Source organism: Augochlora pura, chromosome 10, assembly GCF_028453695.1.
Source record: "Augochlora pura isolate Apur16 chromosome 10, APUR_v2.2.1, whole genome shotgun sequence".
Taxonomy (NCBI): Eukaryota; Metazoa; Arthropoda; class Insecta; order Hymenoptera; family Halictidae; genus Augochlora; species Augochlora pura.
Window position 1 is genome coordinate 21,717,716 of NC_135781.1, and position 16,303 is coordinate 21,734,018.

At 36.8% G+C, this 16,303-nt stretch overlaps 1 protein-coding gene across 1 annotated transcript in view; it reads left to right on the forward strand.

Moving 5' to 3' along the window:
* The window catches only part of Wb (wing blister), a 201,303-nt gene that overhangs the window by 88,950 nt on the left and 96,050 nt on the right, over positions 1-16,303 (forward strand). Inside the window, exons 12-13 of the mRNA XM_078193256.1 lie at positions 136-323; positions 1,100-1,381. Of these exons, the coding sequence (XP_078049382.1) occupies positions 136-323; positions 1,100-1,381 (470 nt within the window). The remainder of the gene's footprint in view (positions 1-135; positions 324-1,099; positions 1,382-16,303) is intronic.

Sequence of the window (16,303 nt, forward strand, 5' to 3'; positions counted from 1 at the left end):
AAAATTGTTTATCTTGAAAGCTCTATAATTACCAACATTTTATTGTTTTGCTTGAGAGGGGAGGGGACTAAAAAGGGTTAAAAATTAAAACAGTATATACATTTCATCTGATCATTTGTTTCATTTTTTCGCCAGCTGCGACATAGGATATTTCGGAAATCCTCTGGTCCCTCGAGGTACTTGTGAACCATGTACTTGCGGAGGCGGTCCTTGCGACCAAGAAACGGGGCGTTGCTTGGAGTGTCGGGGCAACACAGAGGGTTGGAAATGCGACAAGTGCAAACATGCTCATTATGGCGATCCTTTGGAGCAGAACTGTTTGCGTGAGTAATATGTTTCTTAACATTACTTTAACATTATTCATGATCCTTAATTGTTATTAATAAACTGCGGATCTTTATGCATGACACAAATTGTTTGCATCTGATCCGAATACCAAATATCACTTTGAAAGTGTTTCCTTTGTTTAATAATTATTGCAGATCGAAAAGAATATAATACATCAACGGTTTTGAAGTCTTTACATAACTAATAAGTTACAGCTACATAGCTAATAAGTTACATCTTCATAGTTAATAATGATAAATCGCGCTCCTAAAATAAAATGAGGGTTAAAGGTATTTTGTTTTAGAACAAAATTTCATAAACCTGTTACACACCCCAAGAGCGCAGTAAAAAATTATTAATTGAGCACCCCTTCGTCACGTATGAGCGACACTAATTTTGTATTATTTCTTAAAATTCTATCTCATTACAATATATCCCCCGAACTAAATGTTATTGGAATAATTTCAATTTCATTAACAATATTTTAATCGATGGCTACAGTAAAAGTTGAGAAGTAATTGCATGGTAAACATAGAACATAGGAAATAATTTTTATTAAAAATTATTAGAAGATGTCCTTCGAGCCCTTTAGTATAAATAGTGAAAAACAGAAATTATTAATAGGTGTCTTTCGACGTTTTCGATAAAAATAGTGTTAATTGAGTTACTTGAATTTTTTGAGTAATTTAGGGGTTGATTTTCGACACTCGATGTGTTAATAAAGAGAATAAATGATTTCGCAACGGTGAACATGGACCCCCGACTGTTGCAGCTTGCGACTGCGACCCCCTCGGCAGCAATTCCATTGAATGCGACGAGAGAAGCGGTCAGTGTCCCTGCAAGCCTTTGTTCGAGGGTCGTGACTGTTCCTCTTGCGTCGGAGGTTACGGGAACGTAACCGCAGGTTGCCGGGAATGCGACTGCGACGTGGGTGCCCTCGACGAGGTCTGCGATCCCGTAACCGGCGAGTGCAGGTGCGCGAATGGCGTCCTTGGCTTCCGGTGCGATCGCTGCGACGTCGACCATTACGGCTTGTCCGTGGGAGGCTGCAAAGGTAAGTACCGTTCCGCCATTTTTTCCGCGAACATGTCCCCTCTTGCCATGCCGGCCGGTGTCTACCACTCTCTTTGCAAGAGTTTAAGGGTCGATTCAGAGTCATCTTCAGATCCTGATCGTTCCTTGAAACGATCGCGGCATTTCCGTTCCCCGAGCTTTCCGCATTCCTTTTTCGTCGGCAGAGCTCGGGGTCATAACTGCGAGGTCACTGGAGGCCACAGTGACATTGTAAAGAATTAAAAATCTATTATGTATGTAAGTGACATCTATTTTTAGTCAAATTATAATTGAAATATACATCTCCGTGTATTAAATTTTTTAATGCTAAATCAATTGTATACTGACTTTTTGAAACTCCGTAGGAAACATTCGCTTTTGTGAATGATTTAAAATTGCGATATAAATTAGGCTTCTTTCTCTATTAATTATTAGCCTCTTGGGCACGACGCGCCACTATAGTGGCTTTCGTGAATGTTTCGTGCTTTACTCAATTGTTTTATTAATTATTAAAGTAAACGATTCAAGTGAAAGTGTGTATGTACAATACACTAAGAAAAGAATGTATGTAATTAATACTATATGTACGTATATGGCAAAAATATATATTAAGAAGAAATGGTAATTTGGTTATGAAAAACTTTATTTGCGCAAAATCCAGCTGTACCTAGAAGGTTAATTTAACAATTTCCACTTTACTCCGAGGCGCCAGTAAACATTGCTATAGTACGTTTCAAAATCACTTCCACAATATTGGTTTGTATATCAAAAATTGTTAAAAGTATAAATGTTGTACTAGCTAAGAAATTCCAGGTAGAAATAAATTACAAAGAGGTCGCAACAGAACTAATAATAACGAACATGATTTCAAAGTGCTAGAAAATGAAGTTTCACCCCAAAAATTTCCAGACGATTCAAATAATTGGATACTCGATGTTCCGTCCCGAAGGAACAAAACAGAAACGCTTCCCAATGACTGTTTCTTGTTCCGACGACCATCGCAAGTCGATCATTTTCGTTCCAACAACCGAAACGTACAGAACGATCATACTTGTTTCCAACAGTTGAAACATTCAATATATTTCATCTCCGACAGTCGAGGTGTGTACAGTAAAATCTTTTCTTCCGTCAGTCGAAGTATAAAGTCAAGACTATTCCTCGAGAAGTCGAAGTGAATAGTCAAAAAAGATTTCTTGTGATCAGAACATTGTACGCGCAAACACTTCTCTGCTAGTAGAATCTGATCAGCCAATATTAATTTGGTGGGCAATATATCAGCGACAACGCGTCTTCGAACGGTTAAATCCGGGTCTTACGGCACGGTGTTCCCCGAAGGGAACAAAACTCCCGCGCGTTACTCTTGCGCTCGCATCGTGATTAACTAGATTTATTCAAATTTTGAATCAAATAATTGTAAAATAACTTTTCAATAAACAATTAAACATTTGCTGTCGGAGTCATTTTAACTCGAAATCGAAAATAATTGCACATTAGTAGAGCTCGTAAAATTGAATCTAATTATACGCGGTTTTCAGCACAGACGGTTTATAGTTTCTGTAATATTTAATTGCTATATTTGTTAGTAACAAAACCAGAAAGATAAGCTGGATATCGGCCATACTACCGGTGCGTCGGATGGGGACGTTAAGGAAGTGCTCAACAAGTAATGATGTGAAAAGGAGGACCTATTGGAAGATTCTCTTGCGCCCATTCCTAATAATCCCTCCCTACTATTCTCCCATTCGTGTATACTCCACGACACGAAGTGTTCAGGTATACTAGAGAAGTATTCACAAATGGTAAGGGAATAGAAGGAAGGGAATATTAAGAACGGAAGAAAGCGTGTCTTCCCATAGGTTCTCCTCCCTTGTTGAATACTTCTTTGACATCCCCGGTCATCCCACCCCGCGGTGCAATGGCGGAATTCAACTTATCTTCCTGGCTTCGTTACTAACAAATTTAACATTAAATATCTCGACAACTAAAAGCCTTCTGCATCCAAAAGAGGGTATTATTAGATTTAGTTTTACAAACTCTATCACTGTGCAAAATTTCATTAAAAAGTGGGTGTCATTCCTGGGGCTAAACCTATTCAGACTGCAACTCAAGTGCAAAGGATTAATAAGAGTAATTGAAGAAAAGAATTTTATTTTTGAGAGATTGATTAAACATGTGATTTTTTCGGGAATTTCTTAATGCTGCTTTAGTCGAGGAAAAACACACAATTTAAAAAGAAATCATTGCTATGCATCCTGTGAGTCACGAAATATCTAAACGAAAGTATGGTTTTGACCCTGGAATGAATGGATTAATTGTGCAGCTGTACCAAATGCACGATTGATCCATATTGGTGTCACGGACGCGACTAGCATAACTGAGATACAATGTCGAACCCCGCGGCTCCCGTAAACCGCGAGCATCGCGAAACAGACCGCGCGGAGATCGCGATCGTAAATTAAAAGTAAGCTAAACAGATTACACGCCTGGAGAGTTCCGCGGACTTGGGTGGCTTGGCCCTTGTAAATCTCGAGTAACGTTCTGAACTCACGACTCCTGCCCAGTTGGATAAGTGCTCCATACTTAAGGAAGCCGGGAGATAAACATCCACAGCTCAGTTAGAACAAGACGAAGCGTTCCGCATTACTCTCGTCGGCGATCCTCGCGGTGCACCGCAACGAAATGTTTCCTCCGACCGGCGAACTGCGATTCGCTTCCTTGTCGTGCTCGAAAATGCGATTACAGTTGAATTATTCTCGTAATTATATTCTGGGTCACGTATCAATCTGTTACCAGGACGGCTCAGAAGCAGATCGTTCAATGTAACAATGCAAAACATGACGTTTGTTATAATTATATAAAAATAGATATTCAATTGTTTTAGTTAACCTTTTTTAGTAATTCTAGTTCATTTAGTCATTCCCTGGTCGATATAAGTGTGGCTATCTGTTGTTTGTTTACAAAGGAATGACTATACTGATTTATCTTTTAAAGTCTTAAAGTAACGTCAAGTTTTCGGTAGACATTTTTTACTTAACTACAGTTTATTCCTTAGTGTCGAGTTAAGAGAATGACAGAAAATAAATGTTATAAAAAGATTCATAATTGATTTCACAAATCCTCCCTTTGCAAATGAAAACCATCGTTCGTAGTACTTAGCTAATTTAACGAATATATTATTTGGTTTCAAGCTAGAATACCTCTCTTAGATAAGGTCAGATGTTACATTTAGTCTACAATAACTATAAAATATATTCGTACACTGTACTTTAATTTTCAACAAATTGTCAATATTGGAACAGTTATAATTAAACAGCGGATATATATGCAAAATCAAAATTGTCTACCTCGATTGTACCAAATAAAAGGTAAATAGAATAGTACGTTTATTCTTAAAATTTTTAATCAGTTGAAAATAATCGCATTGCCCAGTTTCCCCCTACATTAACTGTGCTGTATCCGACTTATTCGATTTTGTCATAAATACACAAAATCCGCCTAGTTACATCTTTCTAGAAAAGATTTAGGCAAACGAAAAATTGCTGAAGATTGCTCGAAACTGCTATAAAATGAACAATCCCTAAAAATATTTAAAAATTGATTCCGTGTATGAATCGACCACAGATTTCTTCTCTAATTGTATTTATTATCGAGATACCAAAAACGTGTATTAATGTCTATGGCAGTTCTGAATTATCTTCTATGTCACTTTCGCCTGCCGTTACTTTTAGTCTCGGACTCCCGTACCAGTTTCCCTCTTTCATTTTTCCCCGTGTTTATGGTTTACGTAGGAAAGCGTAGTAGATGCGTGTATACTGTACAGTAGGTGTAAAAAGCCCGATCGAATCCTAAGTTACGGTTGGTCGACACAGGGACCGAGACATCGTATCTCACGGCCGCTGGGAGATACGAGGACAGATATCACGAGATACGGCGAACCACGCGAAGTAGAGGTTCTAGCTCGCTTTAGCTCATTCCTGCCGAGGTACGACTTGTCCGAGATGTTAATTAACTTCCCGCGGCAGCTTCCTTCTTTCTCGCCTCGGTACGATACGCTTGGTTTAACTTGGACCGCTCGATTTAGCTTATAGATGACCCCCGATCGAGGCTCCTCAGTGGTCTGCCTCCGGCAGAACCTATAGAGCTCGCCCATGGCTCTCGAAGATTCCTCCTATGTCTCTAATGGCTGCACTCAGAGACAAACTGAGTGGTTTGACAATCTTTTTCGCTCCCTATATCGGTGCTTTTCAACGGACCCGCGGATAGAACGGATTAACGGGAGCGAAGGACGGTATTAAAGACTTTGCTGCGTTTATGGTAATGGATGGAGAACGTTTCCGCGCCGCCAGCGAAATTATACCGATAAGAGCAAATGACAAATTTTCTGCCATAGAAACGCGGAACGGAAATCGTGGTTTATTTCTTCTTTTAATAATCGCAATCAGTCGAGAATGATGTTATGGTATTTTTGTTTCATTTAAGTGCTTCACTGCATCGTATTTCGCTCACACTACTTTGTTATATGTATATGTCAAGGTATATATAATATACATGTTAAAATAGTCGACGATGTAACTCGTTTTTATTTTAATTTCAGGATTTGTATTTAGAAACGGATAATCAAATATAGAGACCTAACTAAAGTAAAAGAAAATAGAGAAACAAAGAGAAATGCTAGTTATTGAATGTTAAATTTTGTTTATATTATTATGTTTTGTTAAAGGATTGACTTACAAATGTTCGTTGACTTAATTAAAAAAAACTAAGTGAGTTGAAAGGGAAAACAGAAAATGTATTTATTATTTGATAATACAAATACCCAGATCTATTTCTAGGCTGAAAAGCTAAAATGAACATATTCATTCATATAGACTTCACGCGGCAAGAAGGCACTTATGGTGTTTACGTCCCCCTCTTTCTAGCTGCGGTAACAGAGCAGCTAGTATAGCGGCGAATGTAAACAAAATAGTACTTACTTGTCGCGTGGGGACTATAAAAGAGTTAATATCTTATATTAAATGTTATAAGAAATACAAACTTGGAGTATAATAGTATTGCCACGTTAATTACGAACTGGTAACAATATGAATATTTACCTATTGTTTCGTAAGAACTTTTCGAAGAGGAAAACATTTTTCTTCGCTAGAAATGTTCTTTTATTAGAGATCATTCGTTGAAAAGATACATTTAGTAAATATTCTTTCTTAGTAAAACTATTTTGAAAGAAACTTTAATTCAAATGCACGACTTTAGGTTATTTTTATGAACTAAGTTAATAGAAATATATTCCAATAATTTTTTAATAATTTTAGTTTAGAGATTCATAAGAATGTTATAACAATATTCCAACAATAGTCAGAAATATTATTTTAACATAGTTCGGAGATTTATAAAAGTGATCATAATATTATAACAATGGTCAGAAATCAAATTTTAAGATTAGTGTGGTTTACAAGAATAATCACACATTATAATTATATTCTATATCGACTACAAATGAAATATTTTAATTTAAAAAGAAATTATAAAAACCAGAACATATTAAAATAATATTTCAACAATTAGCAGCAATGAAATCTTAAATTAGTTCAGAGATTTATAAAAATGACAAGGTACTGTAATAATATTATAAAAGTGACTACAAGTAAAATCATTTACTTTAAAAATTTATTGTAATCAGCACAGTGTTGATAAGAACGGTAATTCTAGAATAAACTAATAATATTATCAGATGAATACAGACGTCCGCAGTTATGGTCAAACTTTTGCACCGCGATGCAATTAACGTATGACTGCGACTCTTAGGTTGCCGCGCGCGATACGATAATCAACAGACCGAACGTGGCAGTATGTTTCATACGTGATCCCGTATGTAAATCTCTGAGCAGCCTCGACCAACGTTCGCCGACGAGTCACGAAGAGACGCATTATATCGAGAGACGCTCGTAACAACGCATATCAAAATAGACGCTGTCACGCAGTCCGCGACCGAGATGCAATTAGCACATCGCCGGCTTAATCGGGATCCTGGTTCCAAAACGAACGCTCCCGCAGCATCCTTTGCCTTTTTCACCTCTCTTTCTCGCTCTTTTCCGCCCTTTTCTTTCTCTTTTCTTTTGGATCGGAGTCGCGAGAGAAATGAGAAAAGCGAGAAGTACGCGCGTGCTCCGCGGCGGAGTCATCGAGTCGCGGTAATGAGTCTCCCCGATGCTAATGGGCGTCCGAGTCGCACGTGCACTCATTGTCAGATCGCCACTCTCGAAATTTTTCTTAGCAGTTTACTTAAACTTTTGTGGCTCGGTGTAACGTCGAAGTCACGTACCCGTCTGTCCAACTTTCTTAGCCTCATTTCATTTTTAGCCACAATGATGAGTAATATCTTGTTCTGCTATTTTATTACCGGAGATTCTGTATTTTTCAACTATTACTTGATTCAACAAAGAAGATTTAATATCTTCGAATTTGTCAATTCGTTGGTAATTCGTGTGCAAGGATTGATATTTCCCTATTTTAAATGACGTTTTTTTGTGTTCATGTGCAATGTTTGGACTACAGACGGTTCTTGTACTAGAATAAAAAGTCTAAGAAGTTGTAACTGAATAGATAATGATACAGATACAGATTTACAAAATTTTGTACAAAGTAATATTGTAAACATTTAGATGTACAAACAAATGAAAACACTTAAGTAAGTTGAGAAATTGATTACTACATCACTTATTTTATGCACTTAAAATCATTAAGAGAAAAAATATATAGATTTTATTAAAATAAGTTGATTTGAACCAGATGTCCCAGGCGCCTGACTGTTCTTGGAATTTCTACTCAAAGTCAGTGTTTATGATGTTGACGATTCTGTTCTTAATCTGCTCCATGTGGCGGAAAGGGGATCTTATAAATATGATTGGACTATTCCAATGGCGATCCATTGGAATTCATTGGCATAATCCAATAATTTTCCCATTCCTACTTTCCTGGAAGAAAGTTGTAAAGCAGTCTGTCGCCTGAAACCCTTAATTTGAACTGCTTCGAATGTAACTATTTTTTAAAAGGGCAAAGAAATTAATATTTATTGTGTGCTTACATTAACGCGCATACTTAAATATTATTTACAATAGAACATAACTTTATAAAGGTTATATGAAGGCTACATATTTAAAAAGATATTTTATATTTCATATATATATATATATATTGTTTATTATTTATATATTTTAAGAGGATATTTTATATTTATAAATATATGACGACAAATATGCCTCAAGAATTATGACAAGACGTTAATATTGATTTGAAAATTATACGATTTTTTAACAATTTCTATAGATCTATTTTCTTTAGACATATATTGTGAACTTTATACACTTATACGAAATGTAACGTAAATGGAATTTATAGCATGATATAATCTATATCGTTAGAATACTATTTTCAAGCACTTACAAACGTTAAATAGAAAAATGAATTTGTATTGAACTCGTATTTGTTGCAATAGGAGTCCACAATTTTTATTTTTCGTGTACATTCACAGTCTATTGATTATACTTATCTTTTGGACGGCCAGAATTTTTCCACTAATGGTATAATATTTTTTCTGGAATATTAGTATATAAATCGGTTTATTATATTATGTTGAGTACTTGATATTTTAATTGATTAAGATCGAAGTCAACTCAGCAGGGAACGTAAGCTAAAATTATAAAATTCTTTAAGTTGAATAATGAAGAAATTAGTATTCTGATTGCTTTTCTGACTAATTTCAAGTTGCAAAAATCATCGAATACAGTTAATCAGAATCTGTAGTTTAGATTACTATCTCAGATCAATAATTGTACTTCAGATTACTATCTCAGATCAATAATTGTACATCAAATTACATTTGACTTTTTAGACAATTTTATTATATGTTTACTCTGGACCAACGAGATGGAAAAATTAATTTAAAAACTATTTCTGTGATTGTGATTTTTCTGTTTTCTCTTTTTCTTTACGTTCTCTGTTTTTTATTTCATCTCTTTCACTATAACTGACGACATTTAATCAAATATTTGTAAAGAAATAACAAAAAATCAAGTAACTCCGCAAGCCACGGATAATTTATTCTAACCAAAAGACCATTTTGATTTGCTCGTGCGCCAGTTTCAGAAAATTATTTACAACATGGCCACCTTTTGGCGAATCCAGATATACGTAAGTATACCGTCCAATAACATATGCGTTAGGTTCCCTAAATATTTTTTTTATAAATCGACTCAGAGGAAAGAGAATTATTCTCTAAAATAGATAACATTGGTCACACCGTGTGGCATTATACCGGCAATCTAAAAGTTGAACTAGCGCTAACGCGATTGCTGTTATTGCGACAAACTTTGTAACCGAGTTGAGGATGATTATCGAATCAGGCTGGCAGTTTGTGGCCGGCAGCGGCGATGACGCGGCGCATCGAATCAAATTTATACACGAGGCATACCTCGAGGATACCTCGAGGCAGCATTCCGCGGTTTCGTCGAGTTTTTGCGGGGAACAGCGAGAGTGAAAGACCGCGGGGTCTAAACATCGGTGCAAGCGCGGAGGGGGAAGCGCGCGAGGAAGAAGAAGGCGGCGACGGCGGCAAGAAGGCCCACGAAATGTCGCCTCCGTGTCACTGTCCGCGAAGGTGCCTTATACAGGGGCCTTATCGGGCCCGTAGATCGCTGCCACTTCGCGTCCTGTATCGTATATCGGCGGCGATTTAAAAAGGGAACGACGCTCTATCGCGTGGTACGATCGATAAGCCGTACGAGAACGGAAGCTGCCCTTTTCTTCTGGGACCGTCCGCTAAACAAGAAATGACTTACTGTCGATTTCAACCCTCCGCTAACCCAGATCATAGTCACCCGATGTTCGACACTTGTGGGATACAGTGATTCGCGAAACTGATCGCGAAATATAAATTGTCCAAATTAACTAATAGGAAATCTGATAAAAAATGTTTTCCCGTTATTACGGGAATTTAAAATTAAAGAAAATAATTTATGTCTTCCCTTGTAATATCTTTGCAATTTTGAACACAACCTAGTCGTATCAATCAAAAATACATAAAATGCCCAATCTATAATAATTATCATACACAATGGAGTAACTTCTTCATAATTGAAACAGAGACCTGAATTTTTTGTAGGATGCCAGAGGTCAGTTTACAGTAAATCTTGTAAAAATGCTGTGAAATATTTCTAGTATCTTCATAGAGTATTAATTTTATTCTACAAATATGTAAATTACCATTCAGTGTTCATATTGGTTCCACAATATCTAGTTATGTTTTCAACTCTAAAGTAACTTAGGAATTTATTCCAGTATATTATAATTAAACTGTGAATTTTAGACATTTACGGCAAAATGAGTAAATACAATTTACAACAGTAACATGATTAACCCGTTGATCCTATTAACCCCTTTGTTGTAAATATATTTCTACAGTAAAGCAGATTGTATAAGCGTGAAATCTGTTAACCCCTTGCACTATAATAACGAGTTAAACTCGTGATGCAGATTTCATCCAAGATCTAAGATATATTAATATCATTAATTTCCACTATGTCGAAATAAAAATAAATTCGTCTATTATCAAAGTCTAGAAATGAAAGCTCATAAAGATAATAAAAGAAAGAAAAATTGTCTGGTCCTAATACGGAAAATATTAAGGATAAATAAATGCTAATCAACGCAGCATGAAAGGAGTGATAGCGCAAGGGGTTAATCAAGTATTGATACAAACGAATTAAATTTTATTTTTTTCAAAATAAATGAACGTAGTAGATTCTATTCTAACTACTAAATGCAAGAGGTTAAAAGAAACTAGGGATGCTAACGCACTGATTTTAACCTATTAAAGTTACTAACGAAAAAAACAAACTTGCGTTTGACTGCTACGTTTTGCAATTGACGAAGACAATTTTTATTTCGCATAGAAATGGGCAGCCTTATTAATCATCGTCTGAAAAAAGTCAAAGCGTCACGTTTCAATGTGCAGCGAGCGTTGTCTCCATCGAACCGCAGTTTTATTACCTTTATCGCGTGTTATCTGGGCACACGGGTTTTCTGCTCGCGCAGCCCCAGAGTCTTTTAACCCGTCCGTTTATCTGCCGGTATGATCGTCCCGTGGAGCGGAAAATGGTTACGATTATTATCGGGACGCGACGATTGAAAGCATCGCCGGCCGATTCCGGATCGTTATAAGTATGTAGCGTACCGAGAGGCGAACGTCTCACCTCGGTTACGTTGCGTGGTTCGAGCTGAATATCGGAAAACCGTCGCTCTGCCATTTTAATTGGTGTTTCTCGACCGTTTCTCCGCCTCCTACCCCTGCGACAGGATATCTGGCTTTCTCCGACGCGAGTTCTCTAGCACGTACACTCGCTAATGATGCAATCGGCCCATCAGATACGTCGACCGGCTGCACCTTCCTCCTCCCACTCTTTATTCCGTCGATATATACTCACCTGCCCGTTTAGAAACGCGCTAGCCCATGGAACGCGTGGGCTGGTTAATTTAATCAATTTTTTATTCGATACATTCCGCCGCAAAATGACGACCATCGAGTTTTCGCGTCCACCGAAACCAATCCTGTTTGTCCAGCTTTTGTACCTGTCCTCTGTACTGTTGATTTTTCGCTGGATGAGCGGATTACTACTGTTTTACACAAACGTGTGAGCCAAATCGGCCAATGAAATAAAAAGTTTATGATTCCGTTTAAGAAAGGAAACTTGTCTTCCGCGGGTTACTTATGCGTCCGCTTACAGAGAAAAATGATCATTCATATCAAAATTGTATTCGTTTGGAAACCATTCAACTTTTATCAGAAGTGTCTTTCAATTAAGTCGATGGAGATACCGTAATTGGAGTGGCCCCAGTTACTGATCCACCTTGCACTATATTTTGTGATAATAGACTCGTCCCGCATTCTATCGTTATTTAAAATCAGTTTCGAATCAATTTCAGATCAAAACATCCCCTAAACATAGATGTTTAATTTTGACTCTTTGTTTCATACTTTAACTAATGTTTGTGTAAAATTATCCCCCCTGTATTATACTGTTTAATGTAACGTTGGTGCACTGAAATCTTCTACAATTTGTTACAATATTAAAAGATATAACTGTATTTTATTTTGTAATTTTGTAACAGAAAACATGTTCGTAGAATTATGTAACAGAATTATAGCTATAACACTAGAACAAAATAATTTATACAAAAGTACATTAATCAAAATAAAATGTGTATAAAACAATATGTAGTCATGTTATATTTTCTGTACAATTAAAAAGTAGTAACTATTTTCCATAGGGCAGTTCTGAAACATCCAATATTCAATAAAATATTACAATTGTAACAGTAACGTGAAATAAATTTAACAAAATTTAAAAGACTAAATAAAACAAAATAAGTAACATCAAAAGTAGATATATCATGCTTTAGATATACATACGTAGTTATTGAAAATAGTGCATTTTTATCCGTAGTTACATTTTACATGCTAGTTAAAACATTTCAATTTACACAATGGCACGAGATATTATAACAAAAATAAATGGAGTAAAAGAAAATAAATAGAAACTAACAATCAGTAACATTTTATCTTGGATAGCCGAAAAATAATAGTTTATCATTATGGGGTAAATGAAATGACTAAAAACAGTGGTTATACCTTTCTAAATTTTACAACAGAACATGAAAATAATAGTTTCATAATATTAAAGACCGAAGGGGGGAGAAATTGCGTGCAATTTCCATCTAAATTAGAAATCCCACGAGACCAGTTGCCTTGTTCCAACAACCATGGACCCGAGCAACTATCATTTCATCTCGATCGTGTGAAATGCAAGACTTTATTACCGTTTCCCAATACCGGTGTGCATACGCAACTCCCGTACTGCAATTCCCTAAGCCGCATTAATGGACGCGAGAAAAAAGTCGCGCGGTCGATCGATCCGCGAGAAAGAAACGGATAATATTCCCCGATAATTGTACACGTCCATTAGCCTTTTGATAGCGCGGAAACATTGAACGCGGCAGCGCCTAACCGGACAGTCCTCGTCGTGTCTTCGACTTGATTTGTTGGCGAAACTGTTGCCCGGTTTCGTCCTGCCTATTAGCAATTAGTTAACGGTGGATTAAAATCCCATTAGCGGTTTTATCGTACCCGCGTCGACGACACTTAACGTTATTTTATTCGAAGTCGTGTTATTAAACGACACTCGTTTTAATTTGTCGCGCAGCCCACGAGTTTCGCGATTCCCCAGCATTCGAGTCGCGTACAATGCAATTTTATCTCAATCGTGTTCAAACGACTGCTGTATTTATGTTGGTTCTGTATATAACACGGCGTCCGCAAAAATTACAGGAACGTTGTTATTAACAGAGAAACGATTCGAAAATTTCTCGGCGTATTTGCAACGATATTATGCAAATGCGATATGCGGTATTCAAATTTAAATATCTCTAGAGGCTCTCCTAAAGATCTTAACGTAATGCAAGGATGGATAAAGTAGCTGTTTTATTGTTAGTGTTTTTAATTTGTTCTTTTTTGTCCTGAGGTTTATGGTACGCCAGTGTTAATTGATCGCTTACTTTGTACAAGAACGTTGGACAACATTTTTTTTACGAAATAATCATCCAAAAGAAGTAAGAAGCTTGTTGGAAATTTTTGTGAACTGTGGGCAAATGATTTGAATGAAAAACTGTAATAAATTTTAATAAATAATGGACAATTACTTACGTTCTAGTTTTTTTACGTTGTAGAGGTTCTAACTGAACCTATTAACTAAATTTCCCTGTGCAAAAATAATCTATGACCAACAAATCTCATAGGATAGTCAAGCCGGTTATTGTGAAGTGACTAATTACTGTGTTCTTATTTGTTTCCGAACATAATTATTTTTGTCCCGATGTGTTCCGGACATAGAATTATATAATTAGATAATTATTTGTTCTAGATATTGAATGTTTGTATTAAAAAATAGCGACGAAATTTTCATTACACATATAGATCGCTAAGATCTATAAATTGCATTTTTCTAATTTTTATTAGAGGCTCAGACAAAAAAAAAAGTTAAAAAGTTAAAAAGAATGAATTTTTATTATTTCTTGCCATTCTAAAATAAAAAGATATAGTATAGTCATTGTCTATGAAACTAGCTCCTTTGTCGTCTAAAAAAATTCAAGTAATTTTAAAAATGTTAACACGGCAAGTGTAGGTTAGGGTGGTCCTTAGCTAATAGAGGTCAATAAATGATTCTTGAGCTTCCTTTGGTTTACCTTGCCAAATGTGTACAAAATTTCCGAGCAATTAAACATCGGGAACCCATTGACTGTATTGTAGTTAAAGTTTTGACATGTCTATGATTTTCGCTGTTATAAATATGGTCCACTGTTTCAGAGACCGTATTAAACACTTTTTAATGAAATTATAATCTATCATTTCCGTAATACGATCTAAATTTAATTTATAATTTTGCGTTATGGTAAGAGTAACGTAAACATTTTATAAAATATCACGTAATGGTCAATATGCGGATTTTATTAAGATAGATTTTCTGGCAACTGTATAGCATCGCCGATAATCTTCTGATACTTGTTAAATAAATTATTCATTACCTTCATTTTACATAAGCTTCACACCTCGTTCGGCACTGTCACTAAATACTTTTAAATTCCTTATTATTCATAACTATTATACATCTTACAGTTTTCCCCAAAATGAACTATTGCATATTGTTAACTACAACTAACTTGTAATTACAAATCACCGAAATCCGATGGATTAGTTAAGAAACATGTGGCACGATCTTCATTTCCATATTTTCATAAAGCATGCGACGTGTGTATACAATTTTGCTCGTCTCTATAGCACTTGTAGCCACTGTATCTCAGTATCAAGGATGCATCTTGTATACAGGATAGTATAGATCGCCACCGACCAGTGACTAAAAGGCTGAGCACGGTTACCTGGACTTCCTGTTAAATATTTGCTTTATGACGTCCATCGATTGACCACGTTTCCTCAAGTAGCAGCGCGTGAATCACCGTCCGGCAGGCGTACTTGTGCTAAAGCTCGAGCTTTCGAGCATGTATCCGCGTTTAAAAGGCATTCTGGCACCTGCGGGTGGTCCCAGGCATACCATGAACTTGTACCCAATCAATATCCGTACATCCCGGCAATTTCCATAAACTGGCCGTTGATCTCGGTTAAAGGCGGACCTGCGACCCGCTCGTTTTGCTCTCGGGGCGACCGCGCGCGAGGTACCCGCTTCGCATAGGCACCCGACCGCTTCGGCCTAGCGGGAACGTGTTTAGGCACTTTGTAAATGTAGATACGGACACAGAGGAGACACCTATGCGCCGCGCCTCGTCGCAGTAAATAGCCCCTTCATTTTATCTTGAACCTGGCATTCCAGTCGATGGTACAAGCACGGACGGCAGTTTCGCGATTGGCTCATTTGTCGTGTATTAATCGGAGTCGGGACTCCCAGTCGCTGCCCCGCGATTTGTTCGCGATCAAGGCTGACTCCCGGCATCATTGTTGGAGGATGATGACCGGACTCGCTATTAATCGCGGCTCCTTTCGACCGGTCGACCGGATTTTTGAGTATGCAAGGCGAGTCGCTCGAAATTGGAGATCCGGAAGCACGCTTGGTAATCGAATGCAAATACGGTAGAATCTTGATTATACGCACTGATCGGGAGAACATGAATGTTTTGATGGCAGATTAATTAAGTTAAAGATACCTGTTACGTAACACTGCTCAATCTTGACTTCTTCTTGGAACAATAGCACGAATGATACTGTAAAAAATAAATACAGCGTATGAAAGTGGATATAAAAATGTTAACCTTATTTTCGAACATTGTTCTTTATAAATTTACTGTTGTAAATACTGTTATCTGA